General features: G+C 39.2%; 1 protein-coding gene across 1 annotated transcript in view; it reads right to left on the reverse strand.

The window, feature by feature from the left end:
• Window positions 1-3,807: 3,807 nt before the first annotated feature.
• Window positions 3,808-26,578, reverse strand: part of SCUBE1 (signal peptide, CUB domain and EGF like domain containing 1) — a 212,253-nt gene continuing 189,482 nt past the window's right edge. Inside the window, exons 11-22 of the mRNA XM_061988784.1 lie at window positions 24,159-24,278; window positions 22,581-22,673; window positions 20,858-20,974; window positions 18,602-18,739; window positions 17,377-17,580; window positions 15,806-15,967; window positions 12,490-12,657; window positions 11,523-11,684; window positions 9,864-10,061; window positions 6,243-6,395; window positions 5,139-5,218; window positions 3,808-3,979 (exon numbers count right to left, since the gene is read on the reverse strand). Coding sequence (XP_061844768.1) covers window positions 3,827-3,979; window positions 5,139-5,218; window positions 6,243-6,395; window positions 9,864-10,061; window positions 11,523-11,684; window positions 12,490-12,657; window positions 15,806-15,967; window positions 17,377-17,580; window positions 18,602-18,739; window positions 20,858-20,974; window positions 22,581-22,673; window positions 24,159-24,278 — 1,748 coding nt within the window. The 3' untranslated portion in view covers window positions 3,808-3,826. The remainder of the gene's footprint in view (window positions 3,980-5,138; window positions 5,219-6,242; window positions 6,396-9,863; window positions 10,062-11,522; window positions 11,685-12,489; window positions 12,658-15,805; window positions 15,968-17,376; window positions 17,581-18,601; window positions 18,740-20,857; window positions 20,975-22,580; window positions 22,674-24,158; window positions 24,279-26,578) is intronic.

The raw sequence follows: 26,578 nt of genomic DNA on the forward strand, positions 1-26,578 counted from the left end.
TGAGAATGTTTAGGGATGATTCACTACCACCTCACTAAAAATAAGTGCAGTATTTAAAGCAGGAGGAGAAGCTTAAAATGGTAAGTGCTACAGGTGCAGCTTTTCAGTATACAGGCATTTGCAAATTGAAAATTAAAAGCTCAGATTGTGACACAGAATTGGGCAATCACAAGTGGACACTTCTTCAGCCTGCCTGCAATAGCACGTAAACATGTTGTTGCACCTATCCTGCATACAACATGTAATTCTATAAGCACAGATACAGGGCTATGTTTACTGTTTGCTATGTGTAAATGCAATGTTTAAGGTAAAGGCCAAAATTTTATATTTGGCGATATATTGATTCATTTCACCATGTTGATTTTCTTAAAAGTGACCAAATTTCTCCTTATATGACCTTTTTGATTCATAAACGTGTCTTCTCCACAGAAGACAACCTTCGTTGTTGTACTGTTATTGTAGAATACCAGTACGTTCCCTGATTTCTGACAGCAAAGACCTCCTACATCTACGAAAACAAATGAAGAGCTGAGCTCACCTTCTATTTGATGACCGCCAGTTTATCTAACTATAAATCTAGTATAAAAGTCAAAGCCTTTTTAACTTTTAGAGCTGATGACTCTGTGCTGTTGTACAAATGAGCTGAAATTGGTTCAGATAATCCTATTTACCACTTGTTGCTACTTTATTTCAGTAGAAATTTGCACATCCAAGGGCATTTCTATGCAGAGCTGCAAACATTCAAACCTGGCTAATTTTCTAAATGTATCACATAGGAATCCCTTATATATTCAGAATTATTTCACTGTATACTTTTGAAGACCAAATTATTTTCTTTCTTTCTCTGCTCCTCAGCAACGTAGAGTCTGCATTTGCTACAGGAGTCCATGAGCACCCTGTCCTGACAGTGAAGCCCATGGCCTGACATGGCTCCAGGGAATATGAGCTAACATGCACTCTCAGGTTGTCTGTCAGGATGAAGTACACAGAAACCTGGTTTTGTCTAATGTGGCTGTATGGCAGGGCAGGTGGTACCAGGGCTAAATATAGCTAGTTCCTCCTGCGTTCACCACTCACAGCTACACCAAGGTGCCACTAACAGCGGCCACAGCTTGGAAACAACCCTCTCATAGTCACTGTCACTGAATTCCCTGTGTAGCTAAGAACCTGGAAAATGTTACAGTGCTGCCGGTGGCTTCTGGACTTGTAAGACAATTACTGTCAGTCCTGTTCCAGAGAGGAAGTTTGTCCTGCTTGGCACCAATATAATACAGTGATAATATATCCAAACATGCATATTGTTAAGCAAAAACTCTAGCAAGAATTTTTACTAAACTCATCACACAGCATCAAGTTCCAAAATTGGCTTAATGAAGTTTGAAATACTAAATATTGCTGTAAATCATTAATCAAACAAGGAAGTTATTTTTCTTCATATCTTTCATATCCTTTCCTTAGTATCTTTCAGCAGAATGTCTTCAATCCTGACCCATTCTAATAATTCTGAACAACCTATTAGACTTTGAAATACTGTTTGGCTGAAGTAGTTTTTAGCTATTCACTTATATGTAATTAAGCACCTAAAAAGATTTTTGCTTTTTTTCAGATTGTTTTTTTGTTTTTACAAATAACTCCTATTAAAGAAAAAAAAAAACACATGTAACTTTTTTCGTTCCAGGCATGCACGGCATCTAAGACTGATAAGAGCTTCTCCTTGAAATGTCCATCTTTAGTAACTCTTGATCAATATTTAATAAAAGTAGATTCAACATCCTCAGAAAAAGTTAACAGCCTTTAAAAAATTATTTTTATGAGATGTTACATTTTGAATTGAAAGTTAATACATAAATATACACATATATATAAGAAAGCTTAATAAAGACCTAAGATCCATGAGTGAAAAACAGGAGTTGTTAGAGCCTAAGTTGAAAATTGTGCAGGCATAGAAAAAAAAATTTAACTCTTCAACAGAAAAGCAAAGAAGGCAAGCAAAGTTACAAGATGGCTAAGTAGAAGACTTCAACAGAATACTTAAAGCCTCTCTTAGAAATGTAGCTAACAGGAACCAACTTTGTAAATTTAAAGAGTACTTGCTCAAAATCAAATAAGATGTTAACCATAACCACCCTTAATGTATGTCTTTGAGAGCATCCAAGAGGATGTTGAACTACAGAGTAGATACTGCAGTGCAGCAAAACTATATGGTAGCCTTTTTCTGAAAGGATGCTGGTGTGATAGTTAATTTCTCCATGTAATAAACTAATAGGATCAAAAGGGAAAATGATATACAAAAGGAAGGGACTTTAAAGTAAAGAGGTTGAAATACTAATAAGAAAGCTACTCTTATTTAAACTAGCCAGGAAACAGCAGGAAACACAGGATTTATCATCATCTTAACCACCAGTAACTGTCACTCAATGCTCTCTCACAGGTCACACAGTCCCTGTGTTGGCTGATAGGCACTGCAGTTGCAAACTCATGATGCAGCGGAGTGCCAGGTCTCTGGAGATTGCTGGGCCTGACCTCCAGCCCATCTGCAAAACTGTGGCCTGTTCACCCCCTCACACCTCAGAGTCTAGGCCTTTGACACAGCTATGTTCCCAGTGTATTAGGGATAGCAGATCTAAAACCAATTCCATTTTGAAGAGCTCCTCTCAGGTGTGTCATTCTCAGAGGGAACTGTTGGAATGCATGCAACAGCTGACCCTTAACTGATGTTATTTTTCCTGGAATAATGCATGTAGAAAGAGATTATCCCAGAGTAAACCATTATGCAGTATTATAAAACTCCAAAAGGCTTCAGTTTGGTGTTAATGCAATTGACAACCACTTGGAGAAGTCATTTAATCATCTAAGCAAAGTCAGAAATAGATTTCAGTAAATAGGTTGCGGTGAGAGTAAAGATTTAAGCATGAATAATATTTACAGAAACTAAAGATAACATTACTAATGTACCCACAAATAGAAGTATATATTTATATATTTATATATTGTACTTAATTAGATGCTCAATTAACAGAAAGAAAAACAAGACGACTAGTATTGTTGTTGTTCATTTCTCACCTATCTTACTGTAAATGCCTTCAAAGGGACCAACTGGTGTATAGAAATCGAGAGCTATATCTCTTTCAATGAAGCAACTTTCAGTGGCAAACCTCTGAAGAAGTTCAGATGAGAATAGGTAAAAACATTAGGACATTAGGGCATGAGACTATCTCATGTAATTCATAAACCAAAATAATACATCTGTTACTTTTTTTCATTCTTTTTTTTCCCCCTTTTTGATTTCTGCTTGGACAGAGAGGTTCCACTAAGCCACAGATGAGAAATAACAAAATTTAGATTGTGGTTTTTTTTCTTCTAAAGATTCAAATATAATCTTCAAGTGCAATTCAAAAACCAAATATTATTTATACTACATGCTTCTTTCTACAACAGAATTTATCATCTGCAGGTAGTTTAATCAGATTTGAATAGATTCCCTCTTTGCTTTAACAAAAGTTATAGTTGATGAAAAATTAAAGGCTAGAAAGAATATTTTGTACATAATGTGAGTTCAAATGGAAAGTGAAGATGCACTAGTGCAGATTCAAATTTGGAGCTTCAACTAGGTGCACTCAGGGATGCACAATTGTTTTTTGTGGTAAAAATCCCGTTCAGAACATTGGCTTTTAACGATTATAAAACATTATAGGTATTCTTCAATATACAATTGAAAACAAAGACTTCAAAAAAGAGCCTTCAAATTAGCAAATGTTTCTACTATGGAGGAAAGACAATATTTGACAGGAATGCAAAGAAACCAAAAAAATGGAATACCACTGGACTATTTGTATGGCCGTAGAAATCTGGAAACTTTTGATCGCAGTAGCTTTATAAATGATCTTGGAAACATCTCTTTTGACTCCTGTGCTGTGTACTTGAAATAGTTTTGTGGGTGTGCCAATACATCAAAGAGAGCTTTAATCAGTTTCTTGTCCTATGGGAGACAACATATATATTAGCAAAAAAAACAGGGTTTGGATTTAGTATCTGCAAAAAGCTTTCAAAAGTAATGAACAGCAATCAGTGTTTTTTGTTTTTGGGTTTTTTTTAAACAAAACTTGATTCTGGATAAAGCAGCATAAGGAAACTGCTCCACTGCTGTGGAGTTTTATAGTGATGAATCTTACACTGTGATGGGTGTTCTTTTGCAATTAGTCTTCCTGGAGGGTCCTGAACTGAGAGGGTAGCAGCTGGGTCAGCCATAAACTGGCTACAGAAGTTAGGCATTAGAAGTGCAAACTGCCTCTGACTGCCCTTCCAGCCTGTTTCACACTGTTGTCCAAGGCCTTCTCTCCATGAACAAGACAAAAGGATGGTCTTTAATGACTCGGAGTTCTTTAAGGACATTCTGCTGTACCTTGGTAAAGCCTTGATTCAAAGCCTCAACCAAGCCCCTGCCTGATTGTACATACACTGCAGCTGGGACCAGAGCAATCTCACAGCTGTAGTGAGAGAACACTGACAGGGTTGAGGCAAGGCTGGCCAGGATAGCTTGTTGGTAATCGGTTCCTGTCCTTCCAAGCCCTACATTTACATGGCTGAATTTTGCCTTCTGAACAGCTTTTTTTTCAGTTTTAATTAGTTTGTTGGAGGTGGTAGCCCAGCAGCCTTCCTCCACAGTTCTCTCCACTGTGTTGCTTGTTCCCCTGGAAAATCATTTCATGTACAGGTTACAATGGTACATTATGGTTGTGTCTTGTTGAGGCAGGACAGTGATTTAGGTAGATACATTTTTTAATACACAGGAAATTCTAACTTAATGACTCATGTGAACACATGCCTGAAAAAGGCTCTTCAAACAATGGGTTCTTCACTTTTGGTTGACTAATTTTTCTAACATATAATCACATTAGCATACATTTCATTTGGCTTCTGATTCAGCAAGGAGCACGTACACGTGCTCAGCCCAGCTGAGCTACTGGTTTTGTGCTGTTCCAAGTACCAGCATAAATTTTAGAAGACAGAGAATTTAATTTGGAGTCACACTTGGGGTTTAAATATTATGACCCTATCAGGGTAATGAGAACTATCTTGGGAAAATATTTAGTAAAAGGAGTTATTGGTTAGCCTCAGAATAAGCAGAATTTTCTTACCTTTAGAATTTCTTGATGGTTTTCTGATGCATATAACCGTCCATCTCGAACAATGTCTTCTATTAGTTGTTGGTAATCCTCTAAAAAATAAAAATCATTTGAGTGTTTCTGTGACATCCTCTGAGAGCTTAATAACCAGACATTAGCTAGATCATCTCCTCAAGACAGAGCAGAGAAATGTAGTATCCAGTTAATTATTCAGTGTCTCTCAAATTGGTGAAGTCTATTCACATTGAAATTCTGTACTGCTTTAGAAAACTAATTCTGAGCTAACCATATAAATACTAGCTTTTGCCCTGAAAACTACTCCCTCAGATAATAGTGCTTTATTATCTGAAGTTTAGAGATGAAGAAACAAAGCCTGGGATATGAAATTACTGTCAAAGGTCATATGTGAAGTCAGCAGCACAATCATAAACAGGTCCCTGTTTTCTGCCCTGAGAACAGCTCTCATTTTGATTCCTGAATGACCATGTTAATACAGATTTTCTCATAATTCACAAAGCGTCCCTGGTGTTTGGAAGATAAATGGACTAGCAGCTGCCAAAGGTATAATAGAAAATTCTTAGCTTCACTAAAACAGAAATCAAAATACAAAGTATAAAATATATAGTTTAACGCCTAATTTATATGACAAGCCAGACTGTTTTAAAACATGGATTTATGAAAGTGGTTACTGAAAATATATTACTTTTTGCATCATTGTTTTTCTCTGTTGGACTTGGGATTTTATTAATTTATACTTTTCAAAACTGTGTGGGTTACCAGTAGGACTTGATGAAGGGGCTTCCTAAAGTACACAGCAGTGAATGATATTCTCATTATACATGCAATAAATGCCAACTAAAAGGAATTTTATTGAATTCAGTGGGATAAATATTAAGTTTAAAGAATTCTCTGTAAGCATTAGAAAAAAGTAATACAAATAAATTATTATGTCAAAGTCTTTGCAACTGGTTTTAAAGGAATCCTCTGGACTAAAAATTAGTTGCTTCAAGTTTTTCCTCATTGTTCTCTCCCTGTCATCAACATAAGACAGGTTCTAACAGACAATTTTATGTAATTCAGATATAACACAAAGATGGAAAACAATCCCACTCTTACCATCATAAGTCACATAGGGGACCTGAAATCCTTTGCCACTGTTTCCTTCATTTGACTTGAACTGAATCCAAAGCTTCCTCGATCTTGAGGTAAAAGCAATAGGTCTCTCATAAGTCTGACATGTTTCATATGTGGTAATTGAAGTAGGAGAAGCTAGAAAGAAGGTTAAATAAATAAATGTTCTTTATAAAATAACTTTTTGCATGCTTCCTGATCTAGAGATTAGAAATGTCAAATTGACAAGACACTTTTCATTTGGCGGATTCCTGATAACAAAGTTTTTTTTCTGATAGAAGAAAGGGTCTACAAGGAGATGTAAGTTTTTTCACACAAGTAGTGGGAACTTCTCCATCCCACCCCAAGAAGCTTAAGTAGACAGCGAAGTGCCACAGATATTGTTTTACATTTATAAAATTATAGTCAATATTACTTATTTTGTGTACCACTCTAGCATCGTATTCCAGGGTTTCCGTATGCTGCGACCAGATAGGTAATGGCAACTTGACCAGATAGGTAATGGCAACTCAGCTGCACCCAGGCAGCTGTGGTGCCCAGCTCCTGCCACAGGCATTTTGGGGAGGTCATCTGAGAGTGGTAAACCACTTTTCAGCTGGAGCAGGGATTCTGATGGAAAGACAATTGCACACTGAGGAGCTGCAGAGCATTTCACCTGGGTGTGGCCAGGCCTGTGCTGTGCTGCCATCCAGCATAGCCTTCAGGCCTGTGCTGTGCTGCACGGATCCCTTGGCTGCAGGATTATCTCAGCCTGCTCTTTGTAAGGAGGCAAACTTGCAGGCAGCTCCCACTTGTTGATTACGCCACTGCGTAGCCTCGCCTTTATGTAAAGGTGCGGTGAGAAGCACTCATGTGAATGTTGTTTCTGTTTGAGAGTCAGAAAGCTCAGGCAGTGTAGCTTGGATGAATTGGTGGAGAGGTGGATTGAGAGCTGGCTGAATAACAGAACCCAGGGGGTGGTGATGAAAGACACAGAGTTAATTTGGAGACCTGTGGCCAGTGAAGTCCACAGGGATCGGTTCTAGGGCCAGTCTTGTTCAACATCTTCATCAACAATCTGAATGAGGGGACAGAGTGTACCCTCAGCAAGTTCACTGATGACACCAAACTGGGAGGACTGTCTGATTCCCCAGAAGGCTGTGCTGCCATTCAGCAGGATCTTGACCAGCTTGAGAGTTGGGCAGAGAGGAACCTCATGAGGTTCAACAAGGACAAGTGCAGAGTCCTGAGCATGGGGAGGAGCAACCCCATGCACCAGTATAGGCTGGGGATTGACCTGCTGGAGAGCAGCTCTGTGGAGAGAGACCTGGGAGTCCTGGTTGATAATAAACTAAACACAAGCCAGCAATGTGCCCTTGTGGCCAAGAGGCCAATGGCATCCTGGAATGCATCAAGAAGAGTGTGGCCAGCAGGTCAAGGGAGGTTCTCTTCCCTCTCTACTCTGCCCTCTTGAGGCCTCATCTGGAGTCCTGTGTCCAGTTCTGGGCTCAGCTCAAGAGGGACAGGGAACTTCTGGAGAGAGTCCAGCACAGGAACACCAAGATGATCAGGGGACTGAAGCATTTTCGTATGAGAAAAGGCTGCAGAAACTGGGGCTCTTTAGTTTAGAGAAGAGGACACTGAGGGGGGATCTCATTAATATTTACAAGTATAGAGATGGTGGATGTCAGGAGGTTGCGACATCCCTTTTTTCTATTGTATCTAGCAACAGGACAAGGGGTAATGGGATGAGGCTGGAACACAAAAGGTTCCATTTAAACATAAGAAAAAAATGTTTTACTGTGAGGGTGAGGGAGCCCCGGTACAGGCTGCCCAGGGAGGATGTGGAGTCTCCTTCCTTGGAGATCTTCAGGACCACCCGGATGCATTCCTGTGTGACCTGATCTGGGTGGACCTGCTTCTGCAGGGGGGTTGGACTAGATGATCTCTAAAGTTCCCTTCCAACCTCTACCATGCTATGATGCTATGATTCTATGAAATTATACACTGAGTTGTTTCCTTGCAAGAAAATCTTATAACAGCTGGAATGATTCACAGGACAAAACCTTTCCTATGGCCAGGGGCTGCCCAGCATGCTGCGTGTGGATCAGAGGCCTGTTCGACGCTACACTGCCTCTTGTTCCCAACATCTAAAAGGATGTAGGATTATCTACACTATTCTCTCCTTACAGTGATAGCTCTAATAAATAACATTTTCTTAGGGCTTTTCTTACTGGCTCAGCACTTCCCAGTGCAAAACACCTGGTTGTAGGTTTGAAAAGAAAATGGAATTTATCTATACTGAAACAGAGCTAGTATCTGTCAACCAGAAAGACTCTCATTTATCCTTGACATAAGTAATAGATGGATGGTTCAGGATATCTTGAAATCATCTAAGTTGAAATAAATTTCAAACAAAAGGAAAAAATGGCTTCTTAACCTAGTGCAGAAAAACCACTCTATAGCCACAGGATAACTAGGGAAAACAACAAGTGTAACCTAAAGCCTGAACTTGCTAGGGCTGATTCACCTTTCACCAGTGTTGGCAAGAAGAGACTTTTTTGAACTGAATGGGATCTGGATTCCTGAATTGTAAAAACAAATGGATCTAACTGTAACTCTGGAATGGCCATTAGTTTTTCCACAGTAACATTAGCAGCTGACCATATGGAAGTATGCTAAATATTCATTAAGATCTGCTCTTTTGATGCCAAACATACAGTGATCATAAAGCAGGACTCTGAAAAACTGCCCTCATTTTCCAGTGCTGTTTTGATACTGCTACCATTATTGAAGTTGATGGCAAACCTTTCCCTGATGTTTCTGCCTTTACTCACTGTTGGAACCACAGTTTGGGATTAGAAAGACAACTGATTTGTTTTGTACAGTAAGTGCTTTGCTTTTAAAAACCTGATCTGGACAGATACAATTTCGAGTCAGAAGGTTTCCTCTTCTCATATACAGAGATGTCAAGAAGTTGTGAAAATTATTTTAGCAAATAAAATACACTGTGGTTTTAAACAAAGCTCCAGATAAACAATTTCCCTTCAGGCTTGACTTTTTTTTGAGATTTAGGAACAGATCACCAGGAGCTGGATGCCAACACAGGACTCAAATAGGAGTGCCTCTCATTAGTGTCTTAACTTCAGAAGTTGTTGAATTAACTTAATAACAAAGACACAACACATTCTACACAAAATTGGTAAAACTTTGGATTTCTTAAGGGTGTAAGGTGTATTAACTTGTGTCACTGCCCAGATGTAGCAGTAACTGCAGCATATATAGACTTGCAAATGGTGAGAGAGAGCATAACTTGTACAGGTGACAGGAGCGAGCTCTCCTAATAGTATATAGTTTTGTTGACTTCTAGAGTGGCAGTAACATCGCATATGATAACTGGTCCAGACACAAGCCCATTAACTGCTTTGTGATTCAGCCAAGACACTTGAATAATTAATATCACTCTGTTGATTGTTATTGATAACAGTGCTTAACTTGCTGTGCCAGTTTATTCATCAGTCTTTTTAGAAACACCAGATAGATGAAGACAGTTGTCCCTTTAGTATGAACTTTCCACTCAGTCAGTTTGCAATACATTATTTGTATAACCCCTATCTGGCAACTTACCACTTTTTCTCATTACTAAGACATCACCACATTCATCTTCAATTGGGAGAAATATTTCAGGTACTACGATGAGTATTCTCCTCTTTGGGGGGGGATTTATATTCCAAATGCATTCCACATTAGCTGGGTAGTCTCCGGGATAGTTGGGTGATTCAATGTAGCCAGTATAATCCCCAAGTTCTCCTCCGCAGTGCTGGTCTGTGAAGAAACACAAATAAGCATTTGTGTTAGCTGATTAGCTGTTTTGAGGTGTTTTTCTAGATCTGTCAAGAGCAAGCCTAAACTCCTCCTTGCAGCTTTAGAAATGCATACAGTCTCCAGCTGCCTCTTTGTTTAGCATGGAAAGTCTTTAAAGGAACACTTGATTTGCAGGGCTGCTTCAACTGATTTGCAAAACCTTAATCTCCGGTGTGTAAACTGATACAATGCTTCATTCAGGTTGCATTAACATTTGATTAAGAAACGAACACAGCTAAGTAAACATGGAGGCACTCACACAGTGGTTACCACTGAGACCATGCTGACATGCCCTGGCATGCGGAAGATATTCTGGTTTAATTTCACTTGGTTTTTAACCTGATTTAGCTGCATGAGTGTGATGATCCTAATAGCCAATCTTATTTTGACTACAAGTCTGCCTTGCTTTATCTTAGATTAAACCAGTTAATAAAGACTTCATTGATGGATCAGTTTTACTTTATCGGCTTTTAAAACTCCCATTGAATTTGCCACAGAAGCCTGATTCGGTAAATTACTGAACCTTGATATCTCCAGGCCTACCCACCCATGTAAAATTAGATATGCATTTAAATATTTTGCATAATCCAGGCCTCAAAGATTATGCAAGGTCAGAAATTGGCTTGAAAACAGGGAGCATCTATGGCAGTGAAGTGACAAGGATGGTTTTATTTTCCACAAAAATCATCAAACATCTTCAAAACATTTACAAATATCATATTTACTCAAATTACATTAGGAATGATGAAGGGATTCAAAGACATATGGTACATAATAATGAGAAAAAAATTAGGATAGACTTGGACATGAGTAATTAGTTTAGATGACATTAATTTTTAGGGAGACATTCTCTAAAATTAGCATGGTAGAGATGAAAAAAATTGCTTGCCTAAAAGAATCAGTCATTCACAAAAGATCAAATAAAATTGTGCTGGAATCCTTGGGGATATTTGAAATGGTAATTGAAGATAAAGAGGCTGAGTACAGCAAAAAAGCCTATTAGAAGATTTCACTGTCACCACTGGCATCTGCAGTATGCAGGACTGTATCTCCTAGTGTTTTATAATTATTGTAGGATGGCAGATATTCTGATAGAAGACGTTTTGCTCTACAAAGACATGAAGGAATATGCATCACTGCAAGACAACTTACAGGATCTAGGAAACCAAGAGGTCCGTAGTTTTAAGTTGTGGTCGCCACTCTGCCAAGTTACATTAAAGCTAAAACCTCATATGCATCAAGTAATACTTTTATATGTGTTTTTTCTCATTGTTTTCCCCATTTTTACTATTCCTTCTATCAGTAGATATATGCTAACCAGGAAATACAGAAATGAAGTCAAGCTTGATGAATGGAACTTTCGAGTTGCAGTTCAGATCTGAAGATACGCTTAATCTCACAACTAATACAAATGAGACTTACTTTTGCAGTGTGTAACATTAGTGGAGCCATCAAAATCTGTACTTGTGTTCCCAGGGCAGGTGATGCAGTAGTTTTGACCAAACTCAGGCTGGTATGTTCCCATAGGGCATCGGATACATCTGTGTGTTGTGGAGTTGTAGTAGTGTCCAGGAGAACAATGAACTGTAAGGTATGAGGTGTATTATTTTCAGAAAGTAGTAATCTTCACTGAGAACAGAACTTTACCCTGGACATGCCTCATGATCCTCATTGTGCAATATACTTATTAGGCCATAAAAGGCAAAAAAGACACCAGCTCCCCGTATTTCCCCTTACAAAGGACTTTCTAACTAGAATTATGTTCTAAAGACTAGAGCTAAACCCTTACAAACTAGTAACACATGCTACAGATGTTTCTCACTGCATTTAATATGGTGGTTTCCAATGAGTTTGTAATAAATGGAAGCTGATACTTATTTGCCTCAACAATAAAAATGCCTTTCACAACATGAGGAGAGAGATTTCCATTAGTGTCTGTTTGCCAGGGCCAATGTGTCATTTCAGTAACTAAACTAAAATGCATCTGGGCAGATTTGTTCTTCAGCATTTACACTGGAAATTGACATTATGGAACATGCAACACATTGCATGCTTACAGTTTCTGCCTAATGCATTAGTAACCAATCCTTAACTTCACATAATGTGTTTAGTTTTTCATTATATATCATTCCATTTTTCTTATTTGGTAAATAAGAATATATAGGATGTTCAGTCATAGAATCATAAAATGGTAGAGTTGGAAGGGACCTTTAGAGATCTGTAAGCTCAAGCAGGCTTATAGATTTCCTGACCATTTAATTTAATCACACACTGCATTTCTATATGCTGGGACTATGTTTTGGAGCCTTTGAAAGCCACTTGGCATTGAAGCTTAAAAACAAAAGGGCAAATGACAGGAATATGAATTGTGGAAACATTTGATATTCACCTTTGGTTTCACAGTCTTGAAAGGAAACAGCACCTTCATACTTGGTCACAAGACCACCCCCACATGGAAAGCAGAGGGTCCTTCCTGGTTCAGGCTGATATGTACCAAGAGGACAGACCCTACAAGGTTTAAAACCATCTGAAGAATAGTGCCCGGGAAAACACTGCCCTAGGAATGGAAAATAATCATCAATATTAGGGAGCTGACTTTTCTGGAAAAAAAATATAAAATCCACTAGTATTTAGTAACACTTCCTTTAACTGAAGTGTGTAACATCAAGACAGCTGCAGATCAATTCTAATCTTACCTGATGATTTTGTACTGTTCCTGTAACTGCTTCCTAAAAACAACAGTAAATACAACTAGTTTCTTAATAAGCACATTGCTACTCTCGTTTCTGTTCATTTTTTTTGGTTTTGTTTATTTCTTTTTTGGTTTTTGTTTTGGCAAGGGCTCTGTTGAGATGTTGTTAGAATATTTTGTACTTCCACCAAGCCTTTCATCTGGAATTTCAAAGCACTTTGTAGGAAAAAATGAATATTTGCACCATATCTATGAAGCAAGCAATTGTGGGTTTTTTTCTATTTTCATTTTATAGATACAGAAACAGTAGATCATGGGATTTACCAGACTGGATGGGACTAGTCCAGCACCCTGTCTGGGAGAATAGCTGACACTGGCAGCTCTCCGGGTAGCTGTGAAAACTAGTGCTTGTCAGAAGCTCTTCTGCCAGAAAAGGATCATTTGTGTAAAGCAAAGCACTTTGTGAATGAGTCTCCTGACAGATACAAGGTAGTTTCCAAACTTGTTTTCCAGGCAATTTCTGATCAGCGATTTTTGGCTTGGTTGTTGTTCACTTGAGTACTTTACACCTTGACAACCTACCTGAGAATCAGGATGTCAAGTTTTTCCATGATTATGGCATTAATGCATATCTTTACACCACCCCATCCTGGGAGACCAGGACTTTGAGATGTTAGGTGTTCCCTGAGGTTGCTTAATCCCCATACATTTTAATTTGGCTTCCCTGAGAACCTGAACAGCAGGCAGAAACAACTAGCTTGAAAACCTGAATGTTTTGAGAGCTTTAGGTGGGGTTGGGGTTCTCTTAAGAACCCTGACACTTGCTGGGAAATGTTGGGGACATTTGATATCATGGGTACTTGGCACTTAGGATGAACTAGAGCTCCTGAGCGAAAGCAAAATTCAAGTTCTGTCCCCAGAGAAATCAAACTCCTGTGGACATGTGAGACTAGGACCTGTGGGATTTAGTTGTGCTTCAATCCCGTGTGGCTGGAATATGACTGCACAAGCTGGCTGTTGTGACACAGATCTCTGAGAAATATGATGTTACTAATTTGAAGACAATTCTGCTACTGTTTGTGTAGCAAAACTGATCCATCTGGTCACTAAACTTTAACGTGAAGACAGTTAATGAAGAGTGGACTTGGATCTGGGTTTTAGTGTGAAAATGAAGTACTTGTGAAGTCTGTCTTACAGACATCCTTTTAAAAGAAGTGGTACAGTTGGGTTTTAATACTGCTAAATACCAAGTGCTTTCAGCACTACTATGTCTCAGTCCTTACCTGTATATGAGTGAACTAACTCGCTCCATTCTTGCTTTCTGCATTGAAATTGCCAACAAAATAGATCTAAGGTAATTTCCCTGAGAAATGCCACAAATTACTAGATTTTCTAATGGTGTTTTGGTCTTCTACCTACATGGATTGCACATAAAGTATCACAGCATGTTATTCACTTGCTGCTACAACCTCAGTTCTATGCAACACGCACTTAAAATCTCCTACACACTTGCTGTGGGTGCCTTACCTGTAGAGGTGGGGATCTCAGTCATAGTTTATGTGTTATTATGTAGGCATTACTGCTCCAGAAGATATGATGCAAAAATACTATTGATTACAGGTGGTGAGTACATTTCTAACAAAATCTGTGTTCATCAAAACAAACTGTTCCATCGCATATGCTGACATGTTTTATGGAGATTTTGATAAAACCTTTGACAGGGAGGTTTATGAAGTCCAAAGCATATTTTCTCTTGCCACTTTTAGAGAAAGAGAAAAGGGGAGACTTGAGCAGAAAAACATACTGTTGTGACCTGACGACAAACATTTTGACACAGATCCACTCTGCAAAAATATTCAGAAGGGTTTATTTTTGTTCTTGTGTAGCATATTAATTAATATGTGAGCCCTGAAACAAAACAGTCTTTTCCTTCTAGTCATTGTGCTGCTTTGGTCAGTATCCTGTAGGCAACCTTTATAAACACAGATTTTATTTTGATAATATATTCATGTTGGATTTTGGATAAAGACAAATCAACACAACAAAGATGCAAAGGCATTTTGAGAATTTTCTTGTGATAGTTCCTTCATACAGTAAATCAGCAAAATCTATCATATGTTTGGACTGGAGACATGAGTTATTTCACATGCAGTGGATGAGCAAAAGACAGCAGTTTCTCAAGTGGCATTCCTTGTGGATTCACTCTAGATATCCTTGAAGAAAACATTAATGTAAATTACATGTATGAATTTTAAAGATAGAACCTGAATAGCAGATAGGACAGATTTCTTTCAAAGTCAAATAATGTATCAGCTATATACTAAATTTTGCTCATCTGTAATGAAATAAGGCAAAGAAAGTGATTAACAATTGTGTCTTAAAACCTTATCTCAATCAAGTTAGAGTGGAAGCACATCAGTCTTCTGAAACCAGGTATTATCAGCATTATCATCTAATTTATGTATCACAAAGCTGAGTCAGAGATACTACATGACTTGCCAAAAGTGACAGTGAATTCAAGCACCGTTGAAACTTGCAGTCATTAGCTCTGAGTCCAGCTTACAGATCCTGGCAGCAAAACTATTTCAAAATTATGATTGCTGCTGGTGGGACCAGGTGAACTGCATCTCACGCAAAACATTAAATCAGCAGGTCTATTAGATTCACCAATACCAGTCCAAAGTAATCCATCCCTTTGGCTTACAATATACCTGACAAGTCCTTACAAGTCGAGGTATATCTAGATTCCATATCTAACTTGAAGCAAAGCGCTTTGCCTGGCTTGCTTATTTCCATACCATAACTTACATTGCTGTCGCAGGTCCCATCTTCTTGTCAGCAATGTCAGAGGATGGAACAAGCCAAACATTTTGTGTATTGCTTGTAAGTGCACAGAGATTTCTTCTGTTACCTTTACAAGACAGAAGTGTGGAAGGCTCTCCCCTCTTTTAGCTTCCATGCCTCACAGGCTGTGTGGCAACACCCAATCTTTTTATAATCAAATTAAACTTGCCTCCACATTCTGACACATTCCGGGCGCCCGCTACTCCCTGTCCATCGTTACTTGGGCAAGGCTCACAGGTAAGTTGACCTTCTGTGTCTTGATATGTTCCTGGCGAGCAAGGAATGCACTGATTATGCTCTCCGCTATAAAAGGTGCCCGTGCTGCAGGTAACTGAGAAAAAAAAAGGGGAATCTATGTAAGGACTTCAATTTTGATCACATTATTTGCCTTCATATCAAACATGGAGGGAAGATGGATTTCTTTGGCCCCAGTATTATAGTGGCATATATTTCACATGTGTTAGTCCAGGATCCTCACCCAAAGTAAAGAGGCCCACCTCCACTGCGGTCTAGGTCAATTTACATCAGGGCAAGGTCCTTCTATTGTTTAAGCTATTAAATGGCAGTGTGCTGCACTGAAGTGTTTATCAGATGTATGTTAATAAAGCTGATGCAGTATATTAGAGGAGTATATTGCAATTTAATTAAAGCAGTAGTACATAACATATGGGAAGTGACGTGAATTTGTAGTTCACATCACGTGCATTTACGTGTTAGTTTTATGGCAGACGACTAAATAAAGTCTGTCTCCTGTCATCAGTTCTAGAGATTTCTCTGAGGGCAATATATCCCACGTGATATTGTATGTCTCTTGACACTTGAGTACCTCAACTGGAAACCATCTTATGTACAGATATGAATATACATGCTTTTCTTGTTGCAACAGGGCACGTAACTGTACTAAACATTTTTCTCTGATGGATGTAAGTAGTTAAAACATACGGGTTTCTTGATACTAATAGCAACAGCCTTTCAATACAGTTTCTAAATTGCTATTCCTATATGATGAAAACAGCTTCTGAACCAACTCGTTAAAGGCACTTGTCAGATCTGCACTTAACTATTCCTGTTTGCTTGCAAATCATTTGGTCTCTAAAAGAAGCTGGAAAAATAGATATACTGACTTTGAAGAATGACTCCAAGTGATTAGAAAGCTTGCAGTACTGAGAACTGCCATTGGCCAGCACCTTGCCTCTAGTAAAGCACTAGAGATGGATAATCTGGGAAAAGGCTTAAATAAATCAGGAATTTTACATAAAGTTAAAATAGATTCCTATATATGCTTTTTTTTTTTTTTTTTAAATTGGACCTCTTGAGTGTTAAATGTAAGTATGTCCATGGGTCACAGATTCTTTGGAGGTGAGGAGAGTGAGAGAGGTGATATAAAACTAAACACACAGCATCTAGGCAAACACCATATTATTGTTTTACAGAACTGTAATTATGTTTTCATAAGATGCTGGGAGCAACCAATTGCCGACCTTGCCTTGTGGCAGGCCTCAACACATACCAGCTGACAGCATGGGAAGTTATGCATACACATGCTTCTTTTGTTTTCCTGCAATCATTTAATGAACACCCTTCAAAGTCTTATGAACTGTCAGTGGCCCACACATATAATACCATACTGATCTAAACCATCTGTTATCTCATATATTTCCTGCCTAGCTCACTAGGGACAAGTTAATTTTGGATTGCTTGTTTTTGGGGATGTGGCTGAGTAGAGTTGTCAGGACTTACCGCATTTTCCATCCTGCAGCACTTGCCCTGTACTGCAAGCTTCATGCCCTTCAGTAGCTTTAGCTGGCTTCTGAGCCACTTCATATTCTGTCCCAGAAAACTGAATGTAAAATTGCTGTTTATTAATAGATTTCCTCAATGTTTTGATTGCAGTTTGCAGCTTCTGCTCCATCCTTTTCCGAACACAGTCAATGTTACAGGTGTCTAGATGGGAAATGATAACAAAACTAGAAGCAATTGAGATTCACGTTTAAAAAGGGGTGCTTAACAAAAAGCCTAGCTGCTTGCATCACTGTTTTCTCCAGACAAATTGTAGAAGCAGCTCACTGTATTCAAAATCAGGCCTTTTACAAGGACAAAACAATACACCGAGACCCATCAAACTTTCACAGTCCATAATGTAACAGCACTCAGTGTGCTCTTATCTCTAGCATTAAGAAACCTGGTTATACTGAGTGCACAGAGAGAGGGCTGCAGAAAGCATCAATTCCTCTGTGTTGTACTTCCAGATATGTGTTCAGCCTGACACCACTCATGTTTCTGAATTTTCTCTACCCGAGCTTTACTCAGTTGATGAAGAATTTTTCCCACTTCCCTGACCAAAATACCCGAGTGACACAAAGAAAGGTGCTTTCTGATATGATTACCCTATGAATCACTTGGCCAGTGAGGTATCCCTCAGGGTTAAGAAACCTGCCTTTGAGGACTGTTGTGTTTATAGATTTCAGCCCATATTTTCTTTGGCTGGATTTCATAGCATATTATTACATCTCATGAATAACTTTAAGCAATCATTTTTCTTCCTGAAGTTTGGTACAAAACCATGATTTTTGCAAATGTCTGATAAAAATGTTTGATTCTCAGAAGTTTCAGCAACTTACATTTTGGAGGATATTTTTATCATTATTGTTGCAGAACTTCTGCCTAATCCTTAAGTTCTCTGTGCATCAATTAGCACTTCTGCTTTTAAAGAAATCAGACTCAATTAAAGCACATAACTCCAGGCTTTGAAGGAATTTTGCTGCAATCTTTGTTCCTTTGCCTTAATCTCACGTCTGATTCCTTTCAATTAAGTATCTGAAACTTTGAGTTTGGAAAGGCCGTTGAATGAGTTTTACGCAAAAAGGTTTGCGTGGCAGGTTGAAGAAATAGCATCAAAGAGATTCTAACAACACACTGAGGAATCAAATTCTGATTTCTCTCCAGAGATAGATCCATCACAAACCTGTGATTTCTTCTGACTTCATCTCCACTTCAAATTCTGCAGTGATATGGGACACTTCTTTTGACGGTGACTTGCGGCCTCGGCGTTTTTTCTTGGAGGAATCGCACTTGAGATTCACAAAGGTGACCTGACAGTTGTCTGTACAAGGGAATTGACCTCCTTTGTATAAGAGAAGCAACATAGAAAAGAAATCAAGTAGCAAAGTAGCAAGCGACAGGCTAATAAGTGATACATCAGCTGGGTTATCATGAACACAGTGACAGGCTTTGTAACATTTTATATGTGTTGTTAGACACCTCCTCTGTGCAGTTTTGGGTTTGCTTGTTTTGCTAGTGAACACAGGAGGCAAAATTACAGTGTGGTGATGCTCAGCTGCACAGTGGTACCTCCAATGCCGATAATTGCCTATTTTCTGCATAAAGATTCGAAAACTCTTTAGAGAAATCATTTAAAATCAGCAATATTTTATACAGTCATTTCATGTTAAAAAAATGCAAGAGAGTATATTTTAATAAATTTATGAGAGCAGCAGGCTTGAGCATCTAGAAACTACTAGCTGGTGTTGCATCTCTTTCAGCAATGCCAATCGCCAGATATCAAAGATTTTAAAAGTCTTTGATTGGGAGGTTATGAAAACTTATCAGAAGGATTTATCGGAGGGCAAATCAGAGAATAATTACCCTTAAGATTCTTATGATAAAGATCCTTAAGATCATCAAGTCCAACCATTAACACTACCAATTCCACCACTAAACCATGTCTCTCAGCACCACATCTACAAATCTTGAAATACCTTCAGGAATGGTGACCCCACCACTTTCCTGGGCAGCCTGTTACAGTGCTTGACAACCATTTAAGTGAAGAATTTTTTTCTAATCTTACTGTTAGACCCAGAAGTTCAGATGACATGTCACAAAGCAAAGCAAGCAAAAGACAAGGAAATGCATCCAAGAAATACACGCCCATGGTGACTATGGTGGTGTTCACTTGCTAGCTGAGGATAAACCATGATAATGGGTCAGAAAATCAACTGCTATGACTTTGAAAATGAGTCTGATAATCACATCTTCTTAGAAGAAGACAATACATAGGGACATAGTAAATGTCTTGACAACTGAGACTTGTTTTAAGCCAACACTTGAAAAATTAGATAAATGTGTAGATTGCAGGGTAAAGAGAAAACATTAGTGTAAATTTAAAAAAGAAAATCTTTAAACCATTAGCAATTTTTTAGGATATCTATTTTTACACTTCTCTGTTCAGGGCTGATCTATGACTTCTCATTCACTAGCAAAAGTGATGATAAGGCACAACAGACAATTATCAACTGCAGACGTTTGCAGTAAGCTGTTAAGTTGCTTTAAGCAACAATGAGAGCTGTTGCAATTACACCAATATTGTGTATTAAAATCCAGAAGACTTTCAGTTAATCTGAAATCCAAATATGTTAAGCTGGGGAATATTTTAAGCAGTCTATAATTCTCCCTGTCATGATATCAAGGGGATGGAACACAAGATATAAATGTCATGAAGATCTGTTGGATACATATAACATTTAAATATCTTGGTTTTTTCAACTTTAAAATTCATGTTCAAAACTACTACTAATAAAAAATCCCTATACGTAGTCATATTGAGTTTTAAAACCATTTAAAAATACTTTGATTAATACTTAGCTTGTATCAGGCTTGTGTTTTAATATCAGATTTTTGATAATTATGTCTCAATCTTCTAAATGTTTTTTCTAACATCATAACTACTCAGTTCAACATAACAAAAGAGCCTTTGTACCATCAGGTTTTGATTATAACTTTCCTGCTCAGGGATTGTCTTTGCTGCTGCAATAAGATACCAATCCAGTATAAAGCAAATAAAGAATAGCTTTTGTTTTCTTTTCTAAACTTCATTGAGGAAAACTAAATCAAATCAAACTGACATTGTTTCATATAACTTCATGTTGGTCATAGCCTTTTGTCTTAGGATACTTCTGCCATTGTCAAAGCCAGAAAAAAGATCAGCTTAATTCCAAACTCTTGCACAAAGATTTTTTCAAAGCAACTGGTGACATTTTAGCACTGTTAGATTCAAATCCAAAGCACCACTAAGCTGGAGTGTGAACTTCGATCTGAACTGAAATTCAGCTCCAAATATGAAAATCATTACTTTTTTTCCATCCGCGGTGTGAAAAAACAAATGCAAACAGGCAAGCATACAAAAAGTTACAATGCTGTTTACATGTTAGAAGAAACCACATACCTAAACCAACTTGCTTCCCAGAATCTTTTATTTTTTCTTTGCTGCGAGGCCGTAAATGGCACTTTGCATCTTTAATTTTAAACCGAGCTTTCTGTTTGATTGGAGGGGCTAATGAATCTGTTGAGATAAAGTAAAAAAAAAGCTATCATTTAGGATGCAGATGAAATAAAGTCTGAAACTTATTATTAAAAACAGTCTCAAAAATCTTAAAACCAGACTCAAAATAGATGAGACAGCCTAAGAGTTATGCACGTTGTACAAGAGGGTCCATTTCCATACATTCTTTTTTTACATAAGCACTCACTCTTGAGTCCATAAACATCAACAAATTTGCCGGTATTGCACATGCTCTGCACAAACCTTCCCTTCCAGCAGACCTGGTGAAACATGGGTGCATTTCTTTCTTACTATGAAAAAGGTTAAATCCTACCATTTTTTTTTTTCCTTTTCCGACTCTGTGGCTGTAGTTCTGCTCTTGCTAATGACAACCAGGAGTGAGATTAATTTAGCGGAGGTACACTCTTGGCAGTTGAAAACCATTCAAAGCAAATGTCTTCATTTGGCTGCTGTCTATGGCTTACAAGCTTTACTATTCAGCTTTAAATCCAAAGCAGTTATGTCTCATGATGTGGCTGTTATGCAGCCATGCACTGCTTAGCAAATATAGCCGCTGCCTGACTGCCTCACAGAGCCCATGGTGGAAAAGGCTGGGCCTGGACTGTCACCTGCCAGCTGCTGGAGACTGCCTATGGGGCCTGGAGCAGGTGGAGGGTAGTTAATGTGGGTCTCTTTCCTTGCGAGGGTCTTGCCAAAGCAGAACTATAGAAGTGACTCTGTGCCAAAGATAGCCACATCTGCTGCCACATTACTTCACTCCACAGCATCGTACCTCCCATTGCATTCCAAATATGTGAGAAAGATACGGTTAGAGGACTCACTCAGCAGGTAATGATACAGAAAGTGGGCTGACACTTCCCACTGCTGGATGCTGTTTCAGCTGCTTCTAATTTTGCAGACTTGAGGTCTTCAAGACCCGCCTGGACATGTTCCTATGCGACCTGATCTAGGTGACCCTGCTTCTGCAGGGGGGTTGGACTACCATTCCAACCCCTACCATTCTAGGATTCTATGGTTCTATGACTTCAATCATTCTGAGCGGAACTTTTTTTTTATGCTGTCAGCTTTAAGACACATTTTGAAATGTCTCTGCAAAAACAATCCATCCATTTCCAAGAATAAGTGAATGAAACACAGCTTGTGCTTATAAAAGTCCAATAACCCTTTTACTGGAAGTCCCCAGGTAGAACAGTGTGCTCCTAAGGAAGGATGTTGCAGGTGAGGGCTGCGACTCACAATAGCCTTCTGCTCTTGTGCTACTGATGGGTCCCTCTGGCTCACTTCCAAGCCTTGGAAGAAATGCCATTTGGATATATTTGCCATTGCCTTTCCAGAGTATGGAAAGTAAACCATCCTAAATATTTGTCCTTATTGAGTATATTTCAAACATCCACTGCTCCTATACTGATGTACCAACATGATGCTGTGCTGGAAGGTGCATGCTCCAGCCCTCAGGAGTGGCTGCAGAAAAGCAAGAGTGCATAGGATGAAACACACACTACCTTAATTCCACTCCTGTGTAGCTTCAGAGCTGAGCATCTTGCAAATCCCATATGGTCTGGGGGACCTCCATCTCCTAGACACAAAGGCCTGGAGGAGCACCTACCTGCGCAGCTGGGCAGGGTGGCATTGCGTTTCTGCTGAGCCTTGCCTTGTTGGATGGGAACGCCACAACTCAGCGTGTAGCTGTTCTCCGAATCTGTGGAGCAGAACACAGAGTCAGCACATGTGGCGAGGGTCTCACAAAACGTCTGCTTCTCCTGTCACCTCCACCATTAATGTTCGGTGCTTGGACAAACTGCTAAATAAGGAGATGTTTTAAGTGCTGAACTTGGATTTTAAACGGCTGAAACAGTGTGCTAAAGGCTACTGCTTCACAGTGTTGTCTACAAGTTTTGTTTCTTCTAGCACCGAAATGTTGCATTTTATAAACAATTTGGCATCAGGTTAGCTGTAAATAATCGCATGGTGCACAAGTGTAAAACATTTTGTGCTTGTCCATGGCAGAGTCCTTACGCTTTGATCATGTCTCTAATAGAACAAACATGTACTTTAGTAATAATTTTAGCTTCAGACTCTGGCGGAGTGCATTGGCAGAAAGAAAAAAATAACATACTTAGAACCATACCAGGGTTTATGTACTGCACAGATAAAGCCTTGTATTGATGCATACAAATTAGATAAATGCATGGTTCCAGTAATCTCTGCTAAACTGTAAATGAAGCGTGAACAACTCTACTGCATACAATGCCAGGACTAACATGAAAAGTAGACACTCTGTGGAGAATAATCCTGTATCAGAATCAGAAAGTATATGAAAAAATAATAGCAGCCCCCTGCCCCACCTGCCTTGCAAAACTGTGTAGATGAAAATTACCTGTAGCAAATGATTAAAAAAAAAGGAGTGGGGCTGGGGGTGGTGGAGAGAGGTGAGATGTCTGAGTTTCTATAAATAACACTCAGATGAACCATTGCCAACAAAATTTATTCAAAACCAGCAACTGCCAACAACTTATACAGAGAGATGTTTTTTCCATACCTTCTCCTGAGTCAGACTGAATTGTATCCACTTCATATGAGACAGTAAGACAGGTCCAGAGGTGCTGCTAGGCTATCCTTGGCTCCACTGGCTGAGCTGATAGAAATTTTATGTGACCCTGGCTGATGTGGGAGCTTGATCATGTGCTGTCACAGCTGCAGTGTTAAATTGGCCAGCATGTCCCACTCTCTCCTGCCCCTGCCTCACACTGGACTCATTAAGCTGAGTTCCTCTCAGGGAAACCCTCTGCTTTGGGAACTGTTTCAGTTCCTGCTCAATCACACAGATGCCTGGATGGTCACAGGGATCTCAAGTTGAAAAACAGGAATTCATGGAAATGTTTTCTCCTCACTTTTGACATAGCAATTTAATACACTAAAATTTTTCTTTTGCACCTGGTTAAAGCAGTTGCTTTTTTGTCATTGCACTGGAGGAGGTTAACATCTCAAACAATGAAGGGTCAAATCTCTAATGTGACTGACAGTCAGCTCTTCTTGTATTTAACGATGTGTGTGTCTGGCCTAAGTCAATTTATAATTATGTTTTGCTCACTTACAGATGGCCATAACAAAAATTGAATGCAAGAATCATGAATAAATTAGCAGAGAAAAATGAGTCATATGCTAGACTTATTTTTGTACAAACCTGGAACAAAAAGGGTATTGGATGGGCATGACAGGAAGCAGCTCTCTATGCCTCCTGTCTTACTACACACTAGCTGAGCCTTAGGAGCTGGTTTGGTGTTTGGGAGACATTTCACCATCTCTGAGGAGAAAAAACAAAGAGAAATTAAAAAAATAAGACACTGCTCAACTTAGAGCCTTGTGCACTCACTTGCGAGGAAAGGTAGAAGTGTCAGGAAAGCAAAACCTCAGGCCTAGGCATTTCTGAAAAAAACACATATTGGGGAAAGGGTATCTGGATCTTGGGCTTGGACTTGAAAACAAAACTCATTCACATTATTAAACCTAAACTCCAGATCAGTCTTTCCCGCTGATCCTCCCCTTGGGTCTGTTCAGGTCCAGATCTGCAAGCTGAAAAGTAGGTGTCTCTCTAATGATCAGCACAATTCTGTGTACACAACTTGATCACAGAAGCAATAGGTAATACTAACGACCCAAGATGCCCTCTCCCCTCCTTTGGAGGCACAGCTCTCTGCTTTTATTGGTTTAACTACCACACCCTGCACAGGAGGCATCCTCACAAAGACCTGTTTATTTACATGATTGCTAAAATGGTATTTGCTACTTCTCACTCCAACTCGTGCAGACTTTTGGATTTCAGCTCCACGATCTAGCTTCCAGAAGCAGAAAACTTCCCAGCCAGGCAGAAGTGAGGCTGGACACACTGGGATGGTGATGGATAGCCCCAGCGGTCCTTTTAGTTACTGCCAAAGCACACTGAGCAATGCTAGAAGGGCTACTGTGACACACACATAGATATCAGCTGCTTCTCATCAGCACCCACGTCAAGTAATACATGGCTCCAGCTTCTCCTCCCAACTTCATGGCAGGATGAAGACAGAGTATCCCGAGGTCTCACAAGCTTCTCTTCATATTTGGGTAAGGGGTGATTTATGCTTTAGCTGAAACTACATGAAGTTGTTACGAATTGTTGGATCAGTTTCTGTGCTTTACTCTGAGGTGAATACCACTCTGATATTTCCAGTCTTGCATTTATTTTAATTTTATGTCTTTTGGGACTGAAGTGTTACTCAAGCACATCTTTCTCCACACGAAGAATGAGGTCCTCAGCTGCAGGTGACAGGTGCCATCACCACCTGCACTGGGGCAGTCTCACCACTTCCCTCTGTTCCCCCAGATATTTAACCTCGGCACTGACTGCTGGCCAAATGCAGCAGGGCACCTCTTCAAGCAGATATTTCACTGGTTAGATCTCAGCCAGGTGCCTGTGGAGCAGTTCTTGCTTCACTCCTGTAAAAAATGCCTGTTCAAGTTACATATACTTTTTCTCCAACTGTTCCTTGCTACTTCTTCCAAACATGCTCACCTTACAAGACGGACCTGGCTGACACTTCTTTTGCTCATGGCTAACCCTGCTACTGCAAATGTCATTTATCCTACCCCTCAGCTCACCACTGAACCACACACCAAGGCAGGCAGGAGATCAGAGCTGCGGCAGCCACACTGGTTTGGGTCCACCAGTCTTTGGGAAAAGCTCAATAAAGCTGGTCTGAATTGGCAATTCAAATGTGGTAGCTGTAATGAGCCTTGCCTGGCTTGGCTTGAATACAAAGGGGCCCAGAAGCCACCAGCTGATTTGTGTTCCTGGCCTCACTGCTGGTTAAATATAAATATATACAAGTCCCTTAAACACACCTGATGTCCACATCACAAATACGGGAATAATTGCCCTCCATTTACCTCCCTCCTAAGGCCTTTAATTTCCTTTGGTGATATTTTAAAAGAAATTTCTTTGGACTGAGGACACAACACAAGCACAAAATGTCATTGCTGAGCAAGAGAGGATTTTGTTACTGCAAATGTCTCCAAATCATGTGGCATTCAGGATCACTAAATATGTTTCTCTTCCTTTTTATTGTGCTTTTACAACAATATGGAACAGTTTTCTCTAAACAATGTTGGTAATAAAGGCAGGCGATCAGCAGGGAGATGATACTCATTTTAAGCAATTTAAATGAAGCAATGTATATCAATAGAGAAGGGTGTTCTATTTTCCATCTTCCAACAGAGTACTACAAATAATGAAGAGAAATGTACACCTATGAAAATATTTTCCATATATCCTCTTATCATTGGAACAGCATTCATAGTTGGTTGAGAGGGAATATAGCACAAAATTTCTGTGGTCTAACTATATATCAGATCTCAAAAAAATTGTAGTCCCTGCTGTTAATTTACAAACTCCTTTCCAGAAGACTAACCTGTACATTTCAGGGAGACCTAGTGGATAACTTAAAAAACAGAGTTAACCCTTTCTTACTCCTATAGTACTCTGCTCTCTCTATAGTAATGAAAGTAATATACATAAAAATAAGTTGGAAAAATGAGGTACTTGGTTGTGGTTAGGAAGAAAGCCAGTGG

The sequence above is a fragment of the Colius striatus genome, chromosome 1, assembly GCF_028858725.1.
Source record: "Colius striatus isolate bColStr4 chromosome 1, bColStr4.1.hap1, whole genome shotgun sequence".
NCBI classification, from domain to species: Eukaryota; Metazoa; Chordata; class Aves; order Coliiformes; family Coliidae; genus Colius; species Colius striatus.